This window comes from Podarcis erhardii, assembly GCF_964252035.2.
Source record: "Podarcis erhardii genome assembly, chromosome: 9".
Taxonomy (NCBI): domain Eukaryota; kingdom Metazoa; phylum Chordata; class Lepidosauria; order Squamata; family Lacertidae; genus Podarcis; species Podarcis erhardii.
In genome coordinates, this window is record NC_138512.1 from 64,985,420 (window position 1) to 65,013,190 (window position 27,771).

The window sequence follows — 27,771 nt, forward strand, 5'->3', positions numbered from 1 at the left end:
CATTCTCTTCTGGGCAACCATGCAAGTGTCACATGTCCATGGTGAGTAGGGCCTGGGCAAAAGTGGGAGGAGCAAGAATTTGACCGTTGTAAACATAGACTAGTTTCTACACACCTTTCTCTGTCCTCCAACCAGACAAGCAAGAGGCATCATCACAATTCAAAGACACATTTCAGCCAGGAAGAACCAGGTATTGCCTGAGAAGAGGGTGTGTGACCTGGAGAAAGCATTAAGGGCCAGAAAAAGGAGCCTTGAGGGCCACATCCAGCCCTGCTCTATAGCATCAGTTTTGTCGCCTAAGGAATATGTGAATGTTGAGCCCATATTCAATTTCAGCAAATACTAGCTCAGCAGTTGCATGCTGGATGCGTTGTGGACCTGGGTAGAGCAAGCACACTTTCATTAAAGCTTATGGGGCCCCAGCTAAGTGGCAGAATATGTGCTTTGCATGTTGCGGAGTAGTGACCTCATATAATCATAGAGCTGTAGAGTTGGAAGGGATCCTGAGGATCATCTAGTCCAGTCCCCTGCAGTTATAGAATCTTGCCCTTGGTGGGCTTGAACCACCAACCTCCTGGTTAACAGCCAGACACACTGATCCATTGTGCCACAGGGAAGACCAAGGACAGGACATGTTGCCTGAATAATCCTGGCACCATCTGGACACCATGCTATTTCTGTTCTTGATAGTAAAGCTGAATGTGATTATATTGGGGGAATCTTTCATAAAGCACTTTTGACAACCTCACAAGTCTATAAAGCAGGACATAACTGTTCTAAATAGATGAAACAAGCTTCTGGGAAATGTCTGGTACTAGTTTGAAAACTAGATTGAAAACTGCTGCCATTTATGAATCCATTTGTTGGTTGTGCAAGTCCTGAATGTATATATTTTGTGTTGCAGACATGAATATATAAGTGGCTACTATAGAGTGTCTGCATATTTCTTCTCAAAGATATTAGCTGATATGGTGCCCATGAGGACTTTACCTGGCATCATCCTCACTTCCTTAAATTATTTCTTGATAGGCAAGTATACTACAAAAGTCATGTTTCATTTTTCCTTAATATAGATATTAGATGGTGGCAGGCAGATTGCTTGTTGCATATCACTATTGTTGGAAAGCACAATATGCTTATTTTGCCACTTAAAACCATGTGTGTATTCAGACACACCCTCCCGTACCAGCAACTGGGAAATGAAGTGGACTTGATACTAGAAATGTTTATGCCATAAAAAAAATTTAGTTAGTCTTTAAGGCGCCACAAATGCATTGGTTGTTTTCCGTAGGAGACTAACATGTATATTCCTCTGGAAATAAATAGTAAAGTTATTGTTTTCCTTTTGTCGACCAAATCTCACTTTTGATGTAAAATATATAATAGGTTAATTCTAATTACAGATAGGTAGCCGTGTTGGTCTGCCATAGTCAAAACAAAACAAATTCCTTCCAGTAGCACCTTAAAGACCAACTAAGTCAGTTCTTGGTATGAGCTTTCGTGTGCATTTTTTGTGTGTATCTGAAGAAGTGTGCATGCACACGAAAGCTCATACCAAGAACTGACTTAGTTGGTCTTTAAGGTGCTACTGGAAGGAGGTTAATTCTAAATTAGCAATAATATAAAACACCTACCCAATGCTTGAGGTGGGGTAGGAGAGACCTGCTAACTCCCATATCTTGGCAGCCCCCTCAAGCACTGTGTATGGGCTTGTGGATTTCATTAAGACCCACTCACCCCAGAATTAGGGTGGTTAAAGCAGAAAGGGATAGCAAAAAGCTCCAAAAAGTTCCCCTGAGCTGGGGGACTGAGCACTGAAAGGATAAACACAGCTCTTATGCATTTGTGAAAGTGATGCACGCTGGACTCCAAATACAAATGTCACATATACATAGATGTGATTTGAGTGGACAGTGATTGATCAGGGTATCAGTCTTGGGGTTGTAGTGGAGAGCTGGATGAAAATGTTGACCCAAAGTGTAGCTGCTGCAAAAAAGGCAAATTCTTGGCTTTTCAGGTAACAAGATCATAGAACACTGTATTCTGTGTTCTGTTTACAATACATGTAAGGACCAAAAGCACCACAGTCAACAATGCTTTTTATTGACAAATAAAACCAGCTATGATATTAAGGCTGACATGCTAGTGCAAAGCTGCATATGTATACAGTTTTGCTCATGGGGAAACTTGCATTGCAAAATTTTGATGCTGAGTATGTACATCTACAGTGGTACCTTGGTTCTCAAATTTAATCTGTTCTGGGAGTCTGTTTGACTCCCGAAACACTTTGAAAACCAAGGCGTGGCTTCTGATTGGTTGCAGGAGCTTCCTGCACTCAATCAGAAACTGCGGAATCCACATTGGACATTTAGCTTTCAAAAAACGTTTGCAAATTGGAACACTCATTTCCGGATTTGCAGTGTTTGGGAGCCAATTTGTTTGGGAGCCAAGCCATTCAACTACCAAGGTACCACTGTGTTAACATTTTTAATTTGTTTCAGGTTTCAAGCCAACTGTGGTAGCCTTCTTTACCATGATGATTACTGTTATATTAGTCGCCTACGCAGCCAGTTCCATGTCTCTGGCAATAGCAACAGGGCAAAACGTCACGTCGGTTGCAAACCTCATCATAAATATTTGCTTTGTTTTTATGATTGTGAGTTTTGGTTGATTCTTCTCTTTCCCCTCCTCCTTTGCTGGGTGGGGGTGGGAATGTTTAGACAGATATTATGCAAAAAGGCCACATTGCCACATTTCAGCCACCACCCAAAGTTCTATCACATGAACAGGATGATTCATAGGGGAGCAAATTTGCCTTCAGGGAAGTGGGTGGTGCTGTGGTCTAAACCACTGAGCCTAGGGCTTGCCGATTGGAAGGTTGGCGGTTCAGATCCCTGCGATGGAGTGAACTCCCGTTGCTCGGTTCCAGCTCCTGCCAACCTAGCAGTTCAAAAGCACATTGAAGTGCAAGTAGATAAATAGGTACCACTCCGGCAGGAAGGTAAACGGCGTTTCCGTGCACTGCTCTGGTTCGCCAGAAGTGACTTAGTCATGCTGGCCACATGACCCGGAAAAACTGTCTGCTCCTGTCAGCTCCTTTGGCCAGTAAAACGAGATGAACGCCGCAACCCCAGTCGTTCGTGACTGGACTTAACTGTCAGGGGTCATTTACCTTTACCTTTTTAAGTTTGCCTTCAGTGGCTGTAAGACTCCTAGATAGTGCCTGTTTGGGGTGAAGTCAAACTGTGAAAAGTTAGAGCACTTGCTGTGGATGTTGAGACGGGTATGAGAGACATGGTTTTTTGGAGCTGTGGCAGATGAAGGCACCCAGCTGTGCTGCTGCAGGTGCACCACAGGGTTTCTTATCTCTACTATCCTCCCAGTGGTCATTCCTGTTCTGGCCACTGCTATGGATGTGCAACCTGTCTGTCTGTCTCCAGGCTCTGTGGTCGTCTGCAAGGGATTCCCACACAGTGGGGTTGATGTTGCCAGCCTTCATGCCATGTTTACAGACATAATGGGAGTTGCAAAGATGGTGCCCTAAGACTCTTTATCCCATGGAAAACGAATAGCCATTCATTCCCGCAGGAAAACTGTTTACTGCCATTAAACTAACTTACGATGCACCCCTGAAATGGGGGCGGTGAATAAAAAACACATACATAGTTTGCTGAACTTCAAAAAGTACACGCTTACTGATGATGGGTGCTCCAGAGGAATAACGACTCGGTAAACATGAAATCCACAAAGCCACTTTGTATAATTTATGGCAATGAGAATGAATTCTGGAAATGGCTGAAATCCTTTAAGAGCTCTGGGTGAATTTTTTTTCTGTCAGTTTGACTTTCCCCTGTCTTTTAAAACTACTATTACCATTTGTAGGTTTTCTCTGGCTTGCTGGTGAACATCACAACCATTTCACCTTGGTTGCTGTGGCTGAAGTATTTCAGTATCCCGCGCTATGGCCTGAATGTAGGTATTAGCCTTTCCCTTTTTTTTCTTTAGAAATGGTTCTGGAAATTTAGAACTCGCCACCAGATATCATAACCCTGGCTGCAAATTCGTATAACTGACCAGAGAACGTTATCTTTCCCCTCAACATTGACTCTGTTTTTTTTTATTTAAAATAGTTCTTAAACACCCAAACTTCTAAGCAGTTTACATAAAATACAGTACGATAAGTTCTCTTAAGGCTGCACCATATGTGCAGGTGTTTAATAAAAACATGTTTGCTCGCTTAGCAAACACATTTTAATTAAACGCCACATGTTACTTTTGCTAATTTTAAATGCAGGCATTAAAATGCCATTGTGTGGGACCAATCTGGATTAGGACCCTAGTGTGGCAGGTGGGTTTTTAAAAAAAAACAACAACAATGGCATTGATGTACCTTTAGTGATTTCTGCTCTTGGAGAAATATTAAGAGTCCCTTCTCATTTCATCAAGCAACTGCCTGGATGATGGCTCTGTGGAAGTGCAGGCCTGCCCCTTTCTCATTTACTACAAAGAAGACCCCAGATATTAAGCATTTGCCATACACTGGTTACTGAATGTGTGAACTGGGCACAAGCACACTTTCCACATCCTTTTCTTTTAAATGAGAGGGTGAATTATGTGAATTGGACACCACTACATGATGAGCGGTGAAAACAAAAAACACCCCACCACTTTTGGACCTGTGACTTGAGATCACAAGACAAAACGAAAGTGTGGAAAAGTGATCTCACAGTGACATCTAGTGATATAGGCTGTGAAGTGCACAGTGCTGCCTGTTAACTCTCTTCTGTATTGGCATACATTAATTAGAATCAAATATCCCTCTCCCCCGCCCACATTGTTAGTTTGATGTGAATGATTTTTGGACTGGGGGAGATCGAGATTTTGTTCATTTTTGTTCATTTGTTAATTAGTGGGTCTGAGTATTGCTTTATTCTTTGAGCATGGCTTTTTTTTATAAAAAGGATTTTATACGAAATATTAATATATTATTTGATTCCCCCCACGGTAATATATACTGTATATCTTCCTTTTTTTGCTGTAAGTCATTTGGAGAACTTCAATAAATCTAATAAATGAAATGAAATGCATATAAAACTTTAGGTGAAATAGGTATTTCTGCTACAAAGGGTGTGTGTGAATTGCAGGATTTCTTATGCAACATTTTCCAGTTATGTTCTTAAAAGCACCAATAGATCCTTAGTATATTAACTTGTGGCAAAAAATAGTGCTTGAAAGCATGTGAGGCTGTTCAGACAGGTTGCCTCTTAATGCGCACAGCGATTGACAGCCAAACTGAGAAATCTCAGCTACTTTTGGGATCTCCACCAATCCTGGAGAAGTAAATATAATGTGTAATGTTTTCATATCCTTAACAAGACTGAAATTCTTCTTGTTGTATTGCCTCTTCCCAAAGATGTGAAAATATGGAAACCTTCTCAGGTAACAGCGGCGTAAACAAGCAAGTAATTCAGTTTTGTTTGTCTTTAAAGGCTTTGCAAGTAAATGAATTTACCGGGCTTAAGTTTTGCTCAGAACTTGAACAAGGGGTCAACGTAACCTGCATCGCTCCTAGTCCATTTACTATGTAAGTACTTGGCATGTTGCAAACAGTTGCGCTATACAGTAAGCTAAAAAAACAGTTATTTGGAGCTGATTTCTTGGACATTAGAATTAACCGGGGGCTGCGGTGGAGTGGAGAAGAAGGCTTCACTGCATTACAGTCTTAGTAGGGGGTGTGGTGTGTGTGTATGTGTGTGTGGACTGTCTGTGTCATCCTCGATCAACTAATAGCAGTGTCTTCTTTGTATTCCATCTTTTGTTGTCATTCTTCTGACTTATATTAAGAAACAGCATTGAGAGCAAAACAAGAAAACTAGGTAAAATTAGGGATAATGCATTTCTAACAAAACGTCTGCCTTTAACCTGTATTTTCTAGATGCACTGGAGAAGAATATCTGAAGATGCAAGGCATTGACATGACTTTCTTGGGCATGGTGAAGAATTACGTGGCTCTTATATGCATGACAATCATTTTCCTCTCTATTGCGTATCTGAAATTGAGATTTATTAAGAAGTATACTTAATCGAGCAGGGCACACATGCCTACTGAACACTACAGTGTATTTTTATGGTAAACATGTAATATATGTAAAGTATACAGCTGATTTATAAAACTTTTCTTTCTTTCTTTTCTTTCTTTCAAGAGAGAGAGAGTGGAAGGAAAGTGGCCATTGTGCCAATTGGAACTTTCCTCCCGTTAGCAATTAGCAAATAGCCGGGGATTCCGAATGGGGCCGTGGGTGTGGCAAAGTGCCCCCCCCCATGGTCCTAACCTGGCCTGTGACCTCCCCCACCAGTGCCATCTACGTATAAAACTATATGTATTTATCATCTACAATGTCACATTTAGATTGGCCTTGTCCTTCCAAACAGTGGTTAAGGTGGTCAATGTCTTACCCATACAAAATCAAACCAGAGGTGGGAGCTCACATGGGGGGATATAAATTTGCCCTTATGCAAACAGAGACTTTTGCTTTAGTTCAAGATCCATGGATTGAGTTGAACTGGGTCAAGAGACCACCTATTCCTACAACCTACAACAGGCCCATGGAACTAAATTGAAACCCAGCCTGTATCCCCCCACCTAATAACACACAAACTACTGCAAACCATATAAAGTCTTTATTAAGGGGGGAGGTGGTCACTATTAAACCAATACATCTTTGATCATTGTGGATAACTAATAACTTTCCAACACACCTTTGCTATTAAGACATTAACCTAAAAACAGGGGGTAACTCACACTTCCATTGTGTGAAACAAAAGGGATACAAAAACAGGTAGCTTCGCTGTCATACACTAAATGTATGTACGTTGTCAGTATGCATGGATAACCCATGAAATCTTATTGCACTTCAAAATGAAGTTTGTTATTAAGTAACAACATGTTACAACAATATATATAAACATATATATTAATATATATATATATAAACAAATAGGATTATGAATGCAAACATTTTGGTTTTTATAGCAACGCTGAAAATGTAAGATATAATGATTGTGATGGCTGTAAATACAAACAGGAAGACACAACTTTTGATACAAGCACGCCAAGGCCGTGTTGCAATGGCAGCTTCCCACTCTGCGGCTTGGCATCTGCGACAGCATGGCACGAAAGATCTGGGATGCCATTAGCACTACTGTGAGAAATCCCTGTGGACTGAAGCACCCTCTTGAAGACATCTAGCCCCCAGCAACAAAGCCAACTGAATGTGTCCCTATGAGTCATACTGTCACACAGGTTGTTGTTTTGGAAATGCACCACATAAAATCTTTCAGAAATCTAAAAGACTCTGACTTGCTGACTTTTGTGCTCTTGCTACATCACTAAATGACCTTTCAGGGTTTTTTTTTAAAATTTCATGTCTAATTTAAGCCACAACCCAACCACAATCAGTGCCTAAGAATAGAATGTTGTAAATTTCCTACCAAAAAAGAGAACTCTGGGTCCCTCTTGTGGTCCCTTTAATTTTCAATTAATGCAAGGTGCATTGCTAATACCGTTGAATTGAAAGGCATGAGCTGCCAGTCTGGCACCTCACAAAAGCTGCTTCCACAGTGGAATTTTACTGTAGGATAGACATACTTTCTGCATTATGTTCTGAGCAAAACATCCTCCCCCTGCAAGTATCCCTCCTTCAGCTTTGGGGCAATTTCCTCAGGTGTAGGTGACCTGCCATCTAGCTGTTCATTCCCCCCATTTTTGCCAGTTATGACCTGCATAGATTCATCCAGCCATTTCCCTTCTCTATGGTTAATACTCCTCTCTAGGAATCAACTCTTTATCATTTTAGCCCTTCCCTTCCCAAATTTCATTAATCAGTTTCTTACCCCATCCCAAAACTCTAGAAACAAGATGGGGGGCACACTTATTATCTGGGGTGCAACCCAGGGGTGTGGGAGGGTGTAGTTAATCCCTTCACCCTCATGATGCAGCTCTAATTGAAATTGCTTCACCCTCTCAACATTTGGGGCTGGGGACACTGCCTACCAGGCTAAAGGAATGTCATTTGAATTTCAGAGGTCTGGAAACAGAGCTGTTATTCTGCTTATAGCTTGAAGCAGAGCTATTAAACAGGGTGCTATTAAACAGTACTTTTTCCTGGGGGGTACTCAAAGGTACGCAGTACTGACACCTTTTTTTTCCCTAGAAGAAAAGCACTGGTTAAAAATGTGGCACTTATTGTAACAACTTCATGGCGAAGAACTTCTAGAAGAAAAGCACTGCTATTAAATCACCCATGTTTAGAGGCACACTGTGTGAAAATAGCATTTTAAGAACTAGAGGAGACTCTGCCTTCCCTTGCCATTTGAGAACTACTGCTTGCTTGAGTAACAGAAAATTCCTGTGCCATTCCATGTAGAAAAACAGAAGAAGAAAAAGAGCATACCATCCCAGCCACATTATTCTGGACATTGTGTGATTTCATTTCTTTCTGGTGAATGAAATGCAGAGGTTACTTTTTTGGCAAGTAGTTAGGATAAATTACTGTAATACCTATTTCTCTTGAAAGCAGGCAACAGCTATTTATCCTTTGATTTGGACAGTTTCTTTAAAATACTATTAAGAGTACAGGATTTCCAGAATCCTGCTATCTTTAAGAACATACAGATAAGATTTGCAATTAAAATTGGTGTGTTTTATACTTTATATAGCAAATTGAAACTTGATAGTTTAGGGGTCGTCGTCCCTCACTCTAGAGGGCTAATTACATTTTTGAAGGGAACATAGTCCGGAGGGGAAGCCTCAATGCATCTGTATGAAAACATGTAAAACAACTATTAACAGTGCAATCCTATGCATATTTACTAATGTGTTCAATTGTGCTGACTTTCAGGTAAGTGTGTATAGGATTGCAGCCTTAGTTATTGAGCTGACAGTTCACTATATGAGCTTACTCATTTTCTATGGAAAGCAGAGAAATTTGTGACATTTCTGTAGATTCTTAAGTAGCTGGAACCGAGTCCAAGGCTGGATCAGTTCTGTTTGGTAGTGTAAGTGTTCTTGCACTAGCAGATGTGAAGGTTTTGCTATTTCACATCAGAGAAGTCCAATACAGCAGCTGTGCTGGTGGAAACTTGGTGCGCAGCCTACTGTACAATCTATCGTGCGACAAAGTTACCTGCAACCTACTTTTACATTAATCTGTGAAACAGCCTTTTGCCAACAAAAGTATATCGCTAGGTGATTTTAATTGAGTGCTACATTAGAGACAACCCCAAATTAACTTTTCTTTTTAAATCACTTCTTAGTCTCCCAATTTTATATTTAAAAAAGCATCAACAGCTCGGCTGTTTCTCTGCATACCGAATCTGCCTCTGCATATCTTAGAGCTTCCTGTGACTTAGCCAAATCACTAACTCTGCGCAATACTCATAATTTTGTAGGCAAAGGAAAAAGTCTACTAGACGTGGACATTGTTCCCACTGTTCCCACCTCCTCCGGCATCAATGCCTTCTGTGGACTGTGAGGAAGAAGGGCGGGAACTCCTAGCCCGGGACTGGCCATTGAGCCCCATTGGAGTTCCCAGTCTGTGGCTCACTTGGGATGCCGTATCATCCGATTCCCATCGCTCCAGCTCTTCTCGTACAAGTCTCTCCATCTGATCCCTGTGGACTTCATTATCACGGCCCAGCCTGTCGTCCTAGGCACAAATATCATAGTGTCTGATCATACAAAGAATGCCCAAAGACGATACACTGCATTTTATGAATTCTTAAATTAGGAAGAAACACTTATGTGGTTTAAATGGTTAAAAATTACTAACACAGCTAACAGAAACAATACTTTGTCTTAAGAAAATAGGAATAGAATGAAACAGCAAATTTGCAATAACTGTTTGCATTTTTCCAGCACATGTGAGTTACCTCTGTGACCCCATCAAGCAGCCTCCCCAGCACCTCTTTCCTTTTCAGTTTTGCTCTCTCCATGGCTTCCAGCTTCACGATGACAGCGTCAATCTTAGAAACAATGCTGCCTATGGAATGCTCCATGCGATCCACTCGCCGCACCAACCTAGAGCCAAACATTTTTTTTTATAAAATATGGTTTTTACTTAAACAATGCGTATTTTATTTTGACTAGAGATTTAATGATCAAGCAATTCATGTAACACTTGTTAGGAAAAAACCCCTCTGCCCTAGTGGTCTATTATCATGTACTTTTGCATAGATCGGTCTCTTGCATCTCCAATGAAAAAGTAGTATAAGAACAGGCAGAAACCCCGAGGAGCTGCGGCCAAGCGAAGTGGTCAGTACTGAAGCAGCATCTGAATCAGGGAAGCCTCACTTTGAATTTTGCCTCTGACATGGACCTATGAAGTGGCCTTGGGAATGCCACTCCCATTCAACCTCCCATTTTTAGTAATGATAATAATAATAGTAGCCAACCTTGCAGGGCTGTTATATGGATTTCAGCAGTTTAACACATTTGAAGTACCTTGATAAATAAATCCGCAACGAAGCATAAATACATGGTTATTTGATTACAGGGTCTGTGAAATACTGCACACAACACTCCACAGAGCATGGCAATGGGAGCCACAGCTTCTTTGCATGGCAACTGTCTTCTGGAGCACACAAGAGGTGCCACTTTAAATTGAGAAAAACAGCCGAGAGCTCATGCTCACTGGAAATCCTATAGTTCTACCGCTGAATATACAATAGCCTTGATTAAAAGGGAGGAAAGGCACCATGCAATGTTCTTTGAACATTCATAATCAAGTAGAATTCCCCTATATCTGGACATCTCAGAAGACAATCGATCAGTCTACACGTACTACTGTGGAAGGACACTAACAGGAGCAACCCAAGAACCTTTCAGCACCGTGCTCAGAATGCCTAGGCAACAGAATCAGCAACAATCATCTCCTATGCTTGCTGGCTGCTCATATAGCTACAACCCTATGCAAGGCTTTGCAACGCACAACAGAAAGACATCAAGATTAGAGAGTGGTCAGGATACTCAAGTGTTTCAGCTTATTCTAGCAGGATGACAGCATAAATGCACAGCTGTCCAGAAACAATTATCCAAAAACAATACTCCCACATTCCTTTGCTGGCTTAGTCACAGGATGGCTCGTTGTTACTACCCATCTGTATTTAGTGTTATTTCCCCTTCTGTTTTCCACTGGAACAGAAGGATTTTCCCTCAGATATTTTTCAGCTGGATTCCTTCACATTATGTTCCGAGACGGAAGTTTCCAGAGGCAATACAGAACATTCATAAATCAGACTTGGGAAGAAGGTAGACAGTGATCCACGAATGGAACTCTGAGCAATTTCTGGCAACTGCCTTCTCCCCGCACCTTCTCCCAAGACAAATCCAGCACTCCACTGCAAGAAGAAGCCTCATGCCCCACTGGTTTGAATGCAGGCTGTTTTTTACATATATAAATGCTGAAAACAAACAAACAAAAGCAAAACCCATGAAGATCCTGCTTACAGCAGGAGCTCTTGCCTTTGATGCTAATGCCCACCCCCCAAGTAACAGATTCAAGTCTCTCTTACACACCCACAAGGGATACAAGCAACGTTTTGTTGCGGGGCTTTGCTTGTAAGTGATGGAGAAGGACCATGGTTCAATCTTAAAGCATCTGTTTTGCATTCAAAGGTCCCAGGATTCAGTTCCCAGCATCTCCGTGTAGGGCTGGGAATATCCCCTGCCTGAAATCCTGGAGGCTGCTGCCAGTCAGTGTAGACAAGACTGAACCCGATGGGTGACCAGTGGCCTGGCTCAGGTTGAGGTCGTTTCCTAGGATGCATTTCAAAAGGAATATCCAGAACTGTGTTGAACAATGACATTGTTTTAAAAAACCCCAAATTCCTAATACTAACACTTGAAATTCTTCATACGAAACCCCGCTCGAGCTGCTGCCTCTCCTCCGGGAACTGTGTCCGCTGTCGTCGTCATCGTCCTCTTCAGAGTCATCCAGGCTTCGTGGGAAGCTACGGCCGCTCAGCGGACGATTCAGAGAGCTTCTGTCTAACTCTAAGTCCTCCTTGGTGAAAATAACAAAGGCTATAAGGTTCGTAGGGCAGGCACAGTATCAGAAATACACAAAGCTCTCTTTCCTCCCGAGGTTGTTACAACCAGGGACCCATGCTTGCCACAAACTGAAATCCAAAATTCTGCCTAAGTGATTATTTGAGACAGCTTCCTGCAGCATTACTCCACGTGTACTTTGTGCCTTGCCATTTTTACTTTCTTTATTCTGAAACTAACGATGGCATTTGTGGCTCGGCAAGGCCAAACATAAGGCATCGTTCTGCTCTGCCTTGCACTGGTCCAAGACCTGCACAAGCAGAATGCAGTAGAAATGGAGCAAGCAAAAATAAGATAAAACTGCTTCGCTGAAAGCAAAAGCAGTAACTTGGATTATATAATCCAGACTTCTAATAGCGAATACAGATAAAAACAGTATTTGTTCATTTCAAGAAGTCGTCCCGTGGTATTTAAACCATAACTCACCCTCTCTTTTTCCAAATCATCTCTCATTTGCTGATGCTCCAGCTCAGTCAATTCCTGATCTCCATCTTGGTCATACTTTGTAAAGATGGCTTCAATCTCGGCATCAGTGTGTCCCCTTCTGAAAATAAAACACACACACACGCACAAACTTCAACAAAAGGTTGCCAAAGGGTAGGAGAAGTTAAACATTATGCATGAACAGGCACAAATCAGCAAATACAGTTATATAACTGCTCCTTGGATCCATGATGTCATTTGCTATCGCTAGTATGTCTAAAATTGGCATTCCATACAAAACTATCCATTAGAAAAAGATCAAAATCCACCCATCTCACAACAAAAGGTTGGTGAAATTAATTGAAAAGGCTACTCATCACCATTGTTCTTGAACTATGGTCACCAAGAGCCTTTTGCTGGGAAAGTACAGTGGGCCCTCCGGATATGAACTTAATTTGTTCCGGGGGTCTGTCCGCAACCTCAAAAGTCCATATCTGGAGGCGCTGCTTCTGCGCATGTGCAGTGTGATAGAGCGCTTCTGCGCATGAGGCGAAACCCAGAAGTATACACTTCCGGGTTTGCCGTGTTCGGAAGCCGAAGTTTACGTATCCAGAGGGGTATGTAAGTAGAGGTACGACTGTATTACAGAGGAGGACAGTCAAACTTACCCCTTCAGGTCTTGCCGCAGTTCATCAAAGTTCAATTTGCCTCCGCTTTGTCGCAGACTCTCTGAAATGTCATCAACTGGTGTTTTTTTAAGTTTTAATTTCACCATGGCTTTAGTGTAACCCTGAAATAGGAAATACAGTCTGTATATAGTCAAAGCTATAAAACTTAGCAGCATATGCTGGAACTGTGTATTTTTATGGATGCTTTCCTCTCACATTACCTTTGGTATGAATGCACTGAGCTTCTCCACATCAGGGGATTAACTTGGGAACGTTTTGTGTGACAAAACGCTTTCTAACTGACCTGCGACCTGTACATTGCTGCTTTCTAGTATACTGCTAAAGAGATCAATGACAATCTTCTTCAGCCGTTCTGTTTACTCACATGAAGATAATGACTTTCCGGGGTTCTAACACGCAGGGAGGGCCTCCCCACTTCAGAAACTTGCCCTCCCACCTGTGGAGGACTGTAAAGGAGAGAGTGATACACTGGATGGGGAAGAGACTGTCAGCTCTCCTTGCCAGGGATGGAAACCTTGGACCCTCCAGATGATGGACAGCTTCCATCATCCTTGATGGCTATACAGGTTGAAGCTGATGGGAGTTGCAAGTTCCAACTGCTGAATGCCTACAAGTTCCTTATCCCTGACATGTCCTGGGAGCTGCATTCAGGTACCTTCTTAAAATACCAGCTGAAGCTCCATGTTTAAATATGATTAATAAAAGGAATAATAAAAATAAAAGGAATTGGTAAATTAATTTGCCAATCAGGATTTGTGAATTCATATGCTAACCATTCTGAAGGGGCTCTGAGCCCCTTGCTTGTGCCGTAAGGTCAAGGCAGCACAAATATCTGTAAAAGGCTTTTACCTTTCTTATAAGATCCGACAGTTCCATTTCAGATTTCTGCTGCGCCATATCCGATTTGACTTCAGAGTATGTATCATTGATGATGGCCAAAAACATGTTCTGTTTAAGACAAAGCATTTTAAAATGGAGCTTGAAAAACAAACAAACCCAAAGCCTTTGACTTCATTAAAATATAGTTACTGAGCATATGCTAAGGTTAAGTTTTGTAACTTCCAAGGAAAAAGACAAGCTCTGTCCAAGTGAGAGGCAGGGGGACCTGGAACAATGAGGGTAATTTGCAACAGCTCCACCAGAACTAGTTGCTCATTATCTTGTCCTCTCAAAAAGAGTGAACATGCCTTATTAGGATATAATATATAACCCAAATGCAAAAGAAAAATAAAATTAGGCCAGGTTTGGTGCTCTCCCTCCCCCTTTCAGCATCACCCCTCTGACAAGAGCACTAGATAAATGTAAATGGCCCCTTGATCCTTGGATGAAGCATGGTGTATAAATATAGAGGATAAAACAACAACAACAATAAGGGGCAACAACAACAACAACAACAGGCAGTTGCATTCATAGCCATAACTCATTTCCATAAGGATATGAACTGATTTTAGTTTTAGGTTTATTTAGAGTTCAAACTGAGCTTGGGAAGAATGAATGCCTCTTGACCCACCTCAGCTGAAAAATGCAAGAAGGGCATGGACAATAGAGAGAGGCTGCCATCTCTACGAAGTGTATTTCACAATGTAAGAATGGAACACAAAGCAGTCTCAGTCTCAAATTCCAGAAACTGAATAAGCTCATAACAGACTGGGGCTGGATACTTGTGGCTGCACTGCACCCATGCACGTACTGTCAAACTGTACAACTGTTACTTTTCCCTACCCCCATCATTCTGCCCAGACACTGAGGTCCAGTACCGAGGGCCTTCTGGTGGTTCCCTCACTGCGAGAAGCCAAGTTACAGGGAACCAGGTAGAGGGCCTTCTCAGTAATGGCACCCGCCCTGTGGAATGCCCTCCCACCAGATGTCGAAGAGAAAAACAACTAACAGTCTTTTAGAAGACATCTGAAAGCAGCCCTGTTCAGGAAAGCTTTTAATGTTTAATAGGTTTTTGTATTTTAGTATTCTGTTGGAAGCCGCCCAGAGTGGCTGGGGAAACCCAGCCAGATGTGCGGGGTATAAATAATAAAGTATTATTATTATTATTATTATTATTATTATTATTAATATTAATATTATTATTATCAAGTGGACATACACCTCAGAAACTGCACACTGTTAAAGCCCTTTTGAGTATTAGTTGTATTGAAGCCCAGGAAAGATAATAAAACAAAACAAATAAAATTCAACTTGAGAGGATGACAACAATAATACAAAAATGGCTATGAATAAAATGGTTACATACCAAAAGAATGAAGAACATAAAGAACACAAATGTAGTGAAATAAACTGGTCCCAAAACTCTGTTAGCTTCTTCAATCTCTGTAAAGTCAAAATCTCCCAACAGGATGCGGAACTGAGTAAAACTTTAAAGAGAACAACGCAGTTTTAGCCAATAGTTGAGTAAGTCTCACAAAACTGATCCCACCCCCTTTGTATTCTGGCAGTGGTCTACAACATTCTTTTCAGCACGAAGACAGGTGGCTGGTAGCAACTGCCTAAACAAGTCCAGCCGCAATGCAAATATATCTGCAAATATTAAAGTATTTTATGGATTCTAAAAGTTCAGTTGGTTACAGCATGGTGCTGATAATGCCAAGATTGCAGGTCTGATCCCCATATGGAGCAGCTGCATATGCCTGCATTGCAGAGGGTTGGACTATGTGACCCCCAGGTCCCTTCCAACTCTACAATTCTATGGTTCTAACTTTTGCATAAGGTCAGAGAAATTTATTTGATGCTAGAATTTTGAAAATCCACAAGAACTTCACTAAAATGGACAGAATTTGAACAATGAATTTGATGTGATCTTCTGCGTCCAATGAGGACATTTGCTAAGCCACTGGCAGCCTTTTAAAGATTTTATTGTTGTACTTACACACTGTCCTGGAAGGTACTGAAATCGTCGACTTGTGCACCAAACACAAGGTAAGCTAGCTGAGCATAGGCTATGAAAATGATGAAAAACATAATGGCAAACCCAAGAACATCTTTGGCACATCGTGACATCGTGGTAGATAACTGGCTCATTGTACGGTTGAAGCTGATAAATTTAAAGAGCTGTCAAAGAACAGAAAAATATTTCATGAGCTGGGTAATTGAGTGAGAGTAGGAAACAGGGAGAAGAATTAGGCTGCTAAATACTGTAAACCACAAAAGGAGGAACATTAAACAATTCTGTAGGCTTGTTCAGACATACTGCCAAGCCACGGTTTGTACTAATCACAGACGGACTCCAATTCACAATGTGTGCTCCAGGCAAACACATGGAAGCCATGGTTTTTGTGGTTTTCTTCTTCTCCTGCCTTCTCTGTGATTCCCTGGATTCTATTCTAAACAATAGAAGCAAGTCAAACTTTGCAAACTGGAGTGGTGCAGAGGCTATACCAAAGCCTTGTTTGCTGAACCTTTAAATCGTGGATTCAGGTCCTGGTTTGGCAGACACTCACAAACCACAGCGGATTAGAGTGTATTGGTTCCAAAATTATGAAAAATGATATCTGGCCCTTACAGCTGAACTATTTCAGAGTGTGGTATGCTAGTACTGTAGAACAAAGTTCAAAGGAACTCTCTGCTAGGTAGCACTAGACACCAAGGATGACACAAGTAGCAGAAAACAGTGTTGTAATAAGTCACTTAGAAAGGAAATTTACATTTAAATCTAATTTTCAAATAGTTTAATCATTCTTTCAAGGCAAAAAACAGGTGGTCTAGCAAACTGAGTTTTCTCTTCCTTTCTAGCAACAGCTTTCTTGGATCAACTTTAGCTCTTAAAATATGAAGTTTCAAAAGCAACTTTGGATTTGCTGGATTTTGCCCTTGGTTTGGAATGTTCTCTTTCCTGCTGTGAGTCTTATGGCAGGGTAGGGCACAACACATATTTAAAGGAATAAAACCATGGACAGATTTGGATGTAAATTGATTTATCAAAATAACAAATACAAATTCCCTTAAAAAGATATTAATATATAGGATGAAGTGCCTTGAAATATCACTTAAGCATGAATTACCTTAATCCAGACAAAAAACATGGTGACAGCTGCGATATTGTTGAACTGTGTTTGCCAGTATGCTAAAGGTTCAAAATTTGGGAAGTTATTTTGATTTTCCAGCAGCTCCTTCAGTAACCTATCCACAGCAGATGTTCGATATATATTAATTCCTATAGCTGCCACCGATAGCTGAGTGCAGAAAAAAGAGTACATAAATAATATGGAACATGCATCTTAAAAAAGCATAAGAAGAGCCTGTAACTCTTGTCCAGAAATCTTGTGAGACATAGAACTGCCAAGTCTTGCAATATCTCTCCCTCTCCCATTTCTATGGGATAACTGAGAACTCAACCATCATGACAGCTCACCTAGAGGTTTTCTTTCCCAGCAGGAGGCAGCTGAGCTATAGAAGTAGTGCACTGGAAGAGCAGATAGGCATATTGCCTCCTCATACACAGGGAACTCACAAGACAAATTACCCAAGGTCTGTGTCCATTAGAACTAATGAGTCAGCTCACTCTGCACATCAATCCACAAGCACTTCTCTCAAAAGACAGAAGGTTCCACTATTGAAAGATCTGTAGTCCTTAGATCTCACTTACCACGATAATGAGAACATCAAGACAATTCCAAAGACTCCTGAAATAAAAGAGTCTGTGTATGTGAATTTCCAGGATTTCTTCCACCACGTAATAAAGAACAAAAAGACAAAAGACAATTTCGCAGGCAGCCAGGAAAAAGTCAAAAGTGGAAATGTAATGGATCAACTTTACAGGCTGGAATTGCCAAGATGTAAGGAGGCCTCCTGTTGGTGGGAACTCCACCAATAACCTGAATTTCAAAAATAAATACATGTATAATTAATTCACCTTGTTATTAATAGAAATTTGTTGTTTTATTGCTCAGGAATCCACCTGAAAGTATTTTTATACTGAAAGGAAATTAATTTTATAATAAATAAATGTTTGAAAGGCAAGGCTTGGAAACAAACTAAAATGCAAGCAAGTAAAATATATACAGGTAAAGGACCCCTGGACGGTTGAGTCAAGTCAAAGGCGACTGTGGGGTTGTGGCGTTCACCTCGCTTTCAGGCTGAAGGAGCCGGCACTTGTCCACAGACAACTTTCCGGGTCATGGGGCCAGCATGACTAAATCACTTCTGTCGCAACGAAACATCGTGACAGAAACCAGAGTGCACAGAAACGCCGTTTACCTTCCCACCACAGCGGTTCCTATTTATCTACTTGCACTGGCATGCTTTCGAACTGTTAGGACAGCAGGAGCTGGGACAGACCAACGGACGCTCACTCCGTCACAGGAATTCAAACCACCAACTTTCTAATTGGCAAGCCCAAGAGGCTCAGTGGTTTAGACCACTGCGCCACCTGCATTGTGCTTTTATTTATTAACATTTACAACCCACTCTTCACTGTTCACCCATCCCAGAGCAAGAAACATTAAAACACTGCAGTAAAATACCCTTTTAAATACAACTTAATGCAAAAGCAGAGTAACATCATTCATTCTACTGTTTTAATATTTTTTAAAAAGAATTTTTCTTTACCGCCCACAAGAATGCTGTACAGGAAATTATTTACAAACAAACTAAAAGTGTTAGCACCATTTATAAGTTAACAAGGATGTTACCAATAAGAAATCGTACAGATGTCCTAATGTTTTCATGAGTTTTAATTATTGAAAAAAACTCCCTGTAAATGACTTTTTAATGCAATTCATTTTAAATTGCTCTCATTTTACATGAATTCTCTTTATGCATGTGTATATGGTTCTGTATATCTACTGTATATAAAATTACAACATATACACACAGCTGTGTGGGAGGTGAAAGATGTGAACTCAGATCTCACTTTAATAAGGGAGGGTTGCTCAAATGCACCTCTTCAATTTGCCTGTGAAAAAAGCTGGAAGCATTTGAATTCACGGGACTTAACTGTTCTTCAAATGTCAAAGTAACTTCTTTTTAAAAAGGACTGATAACATTTCATTTTATGTCCCCTTAATAAAATTCAAGGCACAATTAACTTTTCAGTGTTCCTGCCAGTGTGTTTGCACTATGCCACTTTTCGGCCTCTCCCCGTCCCAATGAGCAGTGGCTAATTTACCTATTGGGAGGTCAGAAGTGCCATTCACTACTGCATATATAGTTTGGGTCTAGTTTTCATTGATTTCAATGGTAATTACTTCTGAATAAATATGCACAGATGCTCTAAATCAAGCTTCCTCAGCCTCGGCCCTCCAGATGCTTTTGGCCTATAACTCCCATGATCCCTGGCTAGCAGGACCAGCAGTCAGGAATGATGGAATTGTAGTCTCAAAACATCTGGAGGGCAGAGGTTGAGGAAGCCTGCTCTAAATCTACACAGTGAAAGCAGACACTACCATCTGCTTCATAAAGGCTGTGTTCCATCATTCAACAATTCCAGACTTACCTGATAATGCAGAAGAGATTGATGTTTGCATTGTACACTGAAAAATCTATAAATGTTGCCCGTGTGCCTCTATCAAGCCACAAGCTGTTCTTAAGGCCAAGAATTAACGCAGATGTCTCCTCTCTGCTTCTGGACAGATCCTGGTAATAGCCAGCTCCACTGTAAGTTGCAAGCAACCCCCAATGGCTGCTTCCATTCAGATCTTTTTCATTGGTATAAATCCAACTGAAATGCAACCAGAAAAGACACACTGAAGAATTTCTTTTCATGCATGTCTACTACTTTGCAGGAAAACCTAACTGTAAACTCTTAGGGTTAACAATTCTGACACAGATGGAGGAAATTCCCTCTCAGCCTTTTCTCTCTCCATCAAAATTAAACTGTTGTGGCAGACATGGATGCACCTGAACTATTCAAGAAAACAGGCTGGTTTTTTTTCCAAATTTACACAGGCTGTTCATATGTTTGCAGAAACAAATTAGTGGTTATGGGATCTCAGGTAAAATACAGTGGACGCTCGGTTTGCGAACATGATCTGTGAGGGATGCACGTTTGCAACCCGCAGCATTTGCAACCCGTGTCTGCGCATCTGTGCACGTGTGGGTTGCAATTCTGGTACCCATTCTGGTACTTCTGGGTTTCAGAAGTCCGTAACCCGAAAAAACGCAACCTGAAGCGGCTGTAACCCGAGGTATGATTGTAGTGCTTTTATAGGGACTACAGCACAGATTGAATGAAATCTAACAAAGTCCCCCCCACCAGAAGAACTGCCCCCATTTGTGAGATGGATTCCTCCTTCACCCTACAGCCTCCTGCATTCCCCCCAAATCTGCTCCAGATTGCTAGAGTTGGCTATATTTATGTGAGAAAAATACATACGCAGTTCCATTGCGAGGCCCGAACGGTGCAGTGTCCTCATTACTCACAGAGTAAACATCATAACAGTCTTTAATTTCATCTTTTAAATCTTCAGGTATTGAACACGTGCCATTCCTCACTTTCAGCTGTCGAATGCGAGGCACTCCCAAAAGCAGGTTCTCATGGTAGATAAAACTCCTGTTCTCGGCCACGGTTCTGTTGTTGTACCACATCTCCCAGTACAGGCCATCTAGCAAAGGACCCTCAGTGAACTGAAACAGAATGCAGTTTCAGGGAAATTAACTCTTGCTAAGATTCTGCAGGTTGTTTTTTTTAAAAAGATACAATTTTATCACTGAATAATGTTTTAGAATAGGCATGGTGTAACAATTTCTACTATTACAGCATAATCCTCTGTGTATATCTGTTCATACTATAGAAAACTAGTCCTGTTGATGGCAAGAACTGTTTCCAGGCAATCCAAAGAGAAACTTTTGTATATTGGAGAGAAGTTGGTTTTATCCTAACTAACCCCACCCCACCCTCCCACTATATATAAGGGTCTCGTGACTTCTGTTTCAGTGTATCTGAAGAAGTGTGCATGCACATGAAAGCTTATACCCGGAACAAACTTAGTTGGTCTCTAAGGTACTACTGGACAATTTTTATTTTTTTTACTGCATCAGACCAACATGGCTACCTACCTAAATCTTATCCCAATTAAGTCATCATTGTACCACAAGAAATAAGAAGGTGAAGTAGTAGTAGTTTCATTAACTGGCTTCTTTGAAAGACTGGATTAAATCGTACCGTTAACTCCTGCCAAATCATACATATTTTTCAACACTGCAATAGACTAAAATTGCCTTAATATTTTTCTGATAACACACCATGTACATATTATTTGAACATATTCCTGCTCAAAAACCAAATTCCACAGTACCTTCCAGAAGTCTTCCATTGTAGATAAAGTTTTAAAATTGGTCTTCTCCATTTTTGACACTGGTGTGTCTAGAAAGAGCTGTGACATCACCCTTGTGTAGTAGTACATATTCGAACTCATCATCCCATATGACACTGTAAATGCAAGTTGGAAGGGGGGGGAGAGTCAAAATGTATTTTTTTTTAAAAAAACAACAACATACAACCCATACAAGCATCAAACAATATTTTTTTAGGCTGTGTTATGAACACAGTAGTAAATAAACTTTTAATTCAAACAGTCTATGATTTACCTAGCAGACTCCAATGGGGGTCTGGGTCTGATCCTATACTGATTCACGAATAGGGGGGAGGGAATGCCCACAATCTTGTTGGAACCAAATATATGTGCTGTAGCATCAGCGGCCCCATTACAGAAAGACCTAAGATATTGTATATCTTAACAGTAGCGTTCACCCTTTTTGACCCACCTTTGAACTCAACCCTCATCATGTAATCTACCTTTGACTATTTTTCTGCGCAAGTCCATCTTTGTCCTTCTCTTTCTAGTACTCTCCTCTTTCTCCTGTCCTTTAAAACATTTAAACAAAAGAAAGAACATGGTGGCGCTGCTGCTTATGTAACCTACTTTGATTTTTCTCCAAATATCTAAACCACAAGCAAATCTAAAAATTGCTCTAATAATTCAAACAAAATGGTCCATACTATCAAAAAATGTTTCTTGCATATATATCTTTTTAAAAAGGGAAAAGGATGGCAACTTCGCAATTTCCATGAAACCGCTTTGGACAGCAATGCATTTCATACAAATTTACATCTGGTTAATCAGCTGCCTAAGCTGCTGATATGGATAGCCTCTAACAGCAATAAACTTCACAGAAGGCCTGCCCTGCAGAACAACAGAGTGCTCTCAGAATATTTTATGTTTCTTTAGGAAGCAACGCTATTGGCATAAGCACAAATGAACTTGCACCAGACGTGCTCCAAAAGGGAAGAGACTAATAACTTGTCAGTAACATCTCACTTTACACATATGCTCTGTTTTGTTGATTTCCACTAGTGAAGAGAGGAAAACAACTCTAAAGTTGTATTAATGAAAATATGGCTTATGAAATATTGTTCTTGACACTCAAAATTATTCCTTACCCCCCCCCCCAAAAAAAAAACCTTATCACAGATAAGGAACTGAACCCAATACAGAACTTCAATTTTGTGAGTGGCAGTGTTGCTTTTGCAAAATCATAATATCATCTGCAATTGAATTTTGATAGCATAATGTAAGGCTCTCTTTTTCCACAAAAGATGGACATTCATGAATTGTCAAGACGGGTTAGTACATATGCTATTTCTTTTCTAGGACTATTAACCATGTAGAGCCACAGTGAATCAGAGAAAATGTATAACCATTAAAGCTGATTAACTAATTTTAGGAGCAATGCCAGTCTATGGTCTTGAAAGAGGAATACTTTTAAAACAACAACTCAGTAGAACTATATTGAATTACCTGTTAAGCTTAACTAGTGGTCATTACTAGTTATCATGTTAAAGTGTTAGCAAGAGTCTACTTACAGAAAGACAAGACCAGGAGAAAAATCAAGTACGTGATCAGTTCTCGTAAAACACTTTTCAGGTATCTCTCTCTGGTTGTGGTTTCTTCCATTAGGCTAGTACCCCACAGACCTTGAAAAAGAAGCATTAACAGAAAACCGTAAGAAATGTAACATACTTACATGTTTAACTGTGCCTATACAATCAGGTCAAAGTGTGCATTTGATTTTAATTTGATATATAAGCTCTGGCAACCATTTCCCTCCTACACAAACTACCAGATCTACCATATATTGCTTTAACATTTTGGGCTTAACGTTCTGGGGCAAGGAGCTATGAGTATGCTGAGGACGCTCTACTCTGTTTCTCCAAAACATCTGAATTGGTGGATCTGTTGAGACTTAAACATTACACATTACACACAATTGATTGCTGTGTGTTTTAGGTGACGTTATCCTTTTAAGCAACTGCTGTTGGATCTCCTGTAAATATTTTCCATTCATTTAAAATATTGGGACGTTTTGAACGGTACAGATTTTGAGATTACTACATCAGCAACAATGGAAGGTTAAAAAAAGAGAACAATGAAGTAAGAATTTAGCACCATGTGCTGCCAGAAATATCTCTCAGATTTAGTACATATGCCAAAACATGACCTAAAATCAAAGCGTCAGTAAATACTATACATTCTCTTCACCAAGAAGAAGTGTTTCAGTATGTGACTGTAAAAAAGATTAGCTGGCATATTACCTAGTTACAAGAATCATAGAATCATAGAGTTGGAAGAGACCACAAGGGCCATCGAGTCCAACCCCCTGCCAAGCAGGAAACACCATCAGAGCACTCCTGACATATGGTTGTCAAGCCTCTGCTTAAAGACCTCCAAAGAAGGAGATTCCACCACACTCCTTGGCAGCAAATTCCACTGTCGAACAGCTCTTACTGTCAGGAAGTTCTTCCTAATGTTTAGGTGGAATCTTCTTTCTTGTAGTTTGGATCCATTGCTCCGTGTCCGCTTCTCTGGAGCAGCAGAAAACAACCTTTCTCCCTCCTCTATGTGACATCCTTTTATAAGAAGGTAATAGAAAACTACTCAGTGCCGGGGCTTTTTTTGGGAGGAGTTGAACTTATACAAAGTGGTTGGGAATATTTTGTAGGAAAACACTCACACACAAAAAGCTTAACCTGAATGTCCCACAACTTGCTATAATTAAGCTTGTAACCAAGTCTTGTTTACCTGTCTACCCCTGATTCTACCTTCCAGTGGCTCAATGTCAAATTTTAGTTTGTAAGTTCCTCTGAACAAGGCCCTTTCCCCTTTCATACTCTGTAAAGTGCCCAGTCCACAGAGGACAATGTAAAGAATACATTAATCCAAACAAAAATGGGAGCGAGTGAAACATGGAAAAAATTGCTTATGCAAAGCTCATGTCACAACAAACCAGCAAATATCTGTCACAGCACTGTTTGCTTTTTTGCTGCTATGGGCTAAGATGGCTCTCCTTCTGGAATTTGTAGCTAGATGGTTATCCTGAACTGGAACAAATGAGCAAATACTGGTTGACTAGGCAACAGAAAGCTTGAAATGTACTCTGACGGAGCTGCAATTCGCAAAACTTGGCATGGTGCAGGTTTTTTTATATATATAATCAAACACATTGCTTTTCTGCTGTTTCCCCCCTCCAAAAAGTCTCCTGGTCAAAAAAGCAACAACTTAACAATACTGTATACAACAACTTAACAATATTCTATAAACCATATTGCATGTGGTTTTTAAAGGGATACTGATTCCTGAGGATTTGGAAATCATGCAGTCTATGCCACTGCAATTCTGCATGTACGTTTGCCAGCTTGGAGTCTAAAGTAAAGTGTCTACATTTTTTGAGGAGGCTCCCATATAACATCTTTACTGTTAGCTTTGGATTTTCTCTTAGGAACTTGAACAACTTCAATATTTTCTTTTAAAGTAGCCTGGTCTAGTCTTCAGCACAGGGCGAGAAATCTTTTTCATCCCAAACCCATGTGCTTTTCTAGTCAAATACGTATTACCTACTGGTTTGCATGAAATGGTGAAAAACTTTGTTGGAAAACAATACACACAGTGTATTCCCACATCAGATGCAAACAGAAGCAGACAAAAGTGAACTGCTTTGATTGGTTTCCCCCATTATAACTAGTTTGGCCCAAAGCGTTACAACTTTTTGAGATAGATTAGCTAGATGGATGAAGGAAAGGTCTGACTGGATAGAAAGTAGCTTCCTGGGCTCTTAATAAAAAAGCATTAGTAGCAGGAGAGGAGACAATGAGGTGGTAGGGCAGTGGTGCCCAAACTTTTTTCAAGGAGGGCCAGATTTGATGAAGGGAAGGGCCATGAGGGCCAACCAAAGTTGTTGCGCTGTTTTTAGGCTTGAAATTATTGAGCTTTTTTTTTAAAGGGTTGAAGTTGTTGCGCTTTATTTAGGATTGAAGTTGTTGGGGTTTTTTTTTAGGATTTTACTCCGAAGGGGCCCCGAAAACGGACTTTGATATGCCTGCATGCCTGTGGTAGAGCCTTTGGCCAACAAGGGAATCCAAGGTGTGCTAAAGGCGTGCAAGGAGACTGCAGAGGAGCTGAATGGATTATTTGACTCGCGAGAAACATCCAAGTAAGAAGGCGAGGCAGGAGAGAGGCGAGCCGGGAAGGGCGACCGAAGGGCCCGGCGGCCGGGCGGTCACTCACCTCGCAGGCGGTGCGCCATCCCTTTGGCCCAGGCGAGCCGGCGAGGCGGCGGCGGCGGCTGCTGCTCGGCGCCCTCCTCGCCCGCCTCCTCGTGAGGGAAACGCGGCGTCGGCGTCGGGGCGGCTCCGGCGGAGCAAGGCCGCTGGCCTTGGCCTTCCCCCCCGCCCTCCTCCTCCTCCTCCTCCTCTTCCCCGCGCCGCCTGCGCCTCCGCTGCCTCCCGCTCTCGGCGGGGCCTCCCGGGCGTCGGGCGTCGGGCTCCGAGGGCGAAGGCGCCCCTCCTCGGCCCCACTCCACCACGCCCATCTGCAGCACGGGCCCCGCCGCCACCGCCGCGCTCCCGCCAGCCGCCCTGGCCGCTTCGCCCGCCTCCTCCTCGGCCTCGAAGCCCGGGTTGTCCCGGCTCCAGGCCTGCCTCGAGCAAGACGAGAGCGGCGGCGACGGCGAGCAAGAAGAAGGAGGAGGCGGCGAAGGAGAAGCAGCGCCGCCGCCGCCGCCGCCGCCGCTGCCCGGCGGGTCCCGCAGCCGCCCCAGCTCCAGGTGCTCCAGGCCGCCGGGAGGGCAAAGTCCCGCCATGGCCCCCCGACCCTGGACGAAGGCCGCCGCCGCCGCCGCCGCCTCAGAAATTTTCTCTGAGGCCAACCGAGTAACGGCGCGGGAAGGGAGCGCCTTCGCCTTCTCCGCCGCCCGCCTTCCAGCCCCGCATCCCCGCCCACAGCGCGCCGCCTCGCAGGGGGAAGCGGGCAGGCCGCGCTGCGTGTGTCTCTGGGCCGGGAAGCTGCGGGCAGGGGAAGAGCTGCGCTCCCCAGACAGCCCGGAGTTCCTGCGGCTCCTTCCGAATCTAATAGGAGTTTTGTTTTGTTTTTGTCTCTCTTTCTCTGCAATTTGAGCTGCTGACACAGCCCCGTCCTCGCCTCCGATTAGGATTACCCCGGGGGATCCCTTTCCAAGGTTCCTCTAGTCCAGGGATTTTTCAATTTCCAAGAGACTGCGATCTACTCCTACTAAAAAAACAGCAACTGGCAGTGATCTACCCATTGTATTGACCAAAGTTGTTGAGATTTTTTGGGGAGAGGAAGACCCAAAGTTGTTGAGTTTTTGCTTTGTTTTTTGGGGTGACCGATCAGGATCACACGGTCGACCAGGGACGCCCCGCAATCAACCGGTAGATCGCAATAGACCTGCTGGACATCCCTGCTCTAGTCTGTTATAGAATTCTCAGATACAGAATTAAGTTTTGATAATTGCACAATGTGAACACACACATAGGTATATAAACCACATTAAAACAGTACAGGAGAGCAATTCAAAAGCCATCTTGGCTCTCCCTAAAGACTCTAAATCAGTGGTTCCCAACCTTTCTTTGGCTATGCCCCACCTAAGCATTTCTAAGATCCTGATGTCCCCATCTGTGGCATATAATTCTTATTATTCAAAAAGTGAACTCCTGTTCACGTGGAGGAAGCCTAAAAGGCCATTAACTGTTAATAATTCATTCTTGAATTGTCCCCCTTAAAAATCGAATTGCTCCTCTGTGGGGTGTGTGCCCCATGTTGGAAACCACACTCTCAATATTTCCTCTGCCTTCTTAATCCCCCTTGCCAGAGAACAGGTAGGCAGCTGGCAATCAGGGAAGTTCCTGAAGGTTATTCCTCTCTTATATCTATGAAGCTCCTTTGTATGAATTGTCATTGTTTGCCCAGATGCTCTGCACTGAGGGATGTCTGACAGGCCTCCTGATTATCTTATCAAATGCTAATGTTTTGTTTAAACTGTGTCTGGAACTATGTAAAGCTTGTTAAATCCTCAGGAATATCACATCTTGGCCTGCCTGAGCCACAGTAACCCCACCTTACGTGTGATACAATTTCTGACTGTACAGTACAGGGGGTGTCCTTCTTCTCCATGCCAAAACGCAAACCCTTAAAAAAGATGTTTCTTCTTGGTTCTGGGTCTCTCATGCCTCCTTCCTAGGAGGGGAGGAAACTCTGTCGCAACAGAAAAATAAAGATCTGCCTTGCTTTCCCTGCATCCTGCCTCCATCCA

At 42.0% G+C, this 27,771-nt stretch overlaps 2 protein-coding genes across 5 annotated transcripts in view; one reads left to right on the top strand and one right to left on the bottom strand.

Moving 5' to 3' along the window:
• LOC309350152 (broad substrate specificity ATP-binding cassette transporter ABCG2-like) overlaps window positions 1–6,986 on the top strand; it is a 22,126-nt gene extending 15,140 nt beyond the window's left edge. For all 3 annotated transcript variants that reach the window (XM_081876861.1, XM_081876862.1, XM_081876863.1), the window contains exons 12-16: window positions 905–1,029; window positions 2,502–2,656; window positions 3,883–3,972; window positions 5,490–5,584; window positions 5,936–6,986. In XM_081876861.1, the coding sequence (XP_081732987.1) occupies window positions 905–1,029; window positions 2,502–2,656; window positions 3,883–3,972; window positions 5,490–5,584; window positions 5,936–6,083 (613 nt within the window). In that variant the 3' untranslated portion in view covers window positions 6,084–6,986. The remainder of the gene's footprint in view (window positions 1–904; window positions 1,030–2,501; window positions 2,657–3,882; window positions 3,973–5,489; window positions 5,585–5,935) is intronic.
• On the bottom strand, window positions 6,667–26,316 carry PKD2 (polycystin 2, transient receptor potential cation channel). 2 transcript variants are annotated; one of them, XM_081876726.1, is made up of 15 exons: window positions 25,728–26,316; window positions 23,030–23,140; window positions 21,462–21,595; window positions 20,540–20,790; window positions 19,661–19,885; window positions 17,813–18,041; window positions 17,229–17,399; window positions 16,097–16,278; window positions 15,464–15,584; window positions 14,068–14,166; window positions 13,198–13,319; window positions 12,533–12,650; window positions 11,899–12,059; window positions 9,931–10,078; window positions 6,667–9,707 (listed from the first exon to the last, which is right to left on the bottom strand). In XM_081876726.1, exons 1-15 carry the CDS (start codon window positions 26,299–26,301, stop codon window positions 9,468–9,470), a joined length of 2,886 nt encoding a protein of 961 aa, XP_081732852.1. In that variant the 5' UTR covers window positions 26,302–26,316; the 3' UTR covers window positions 6,667–9,467. The 2 variants fall into 2 exon arrangements, with proteins under 2 accessions (XP_081732852.1, XP_081732851.1); XM_081876725.1 differs by having other exon boundaries at window positions 11,899–12,062.
• Between the last annotated feature and the right edge of the window lie 1,455 nt (window positions 26,317–27,771).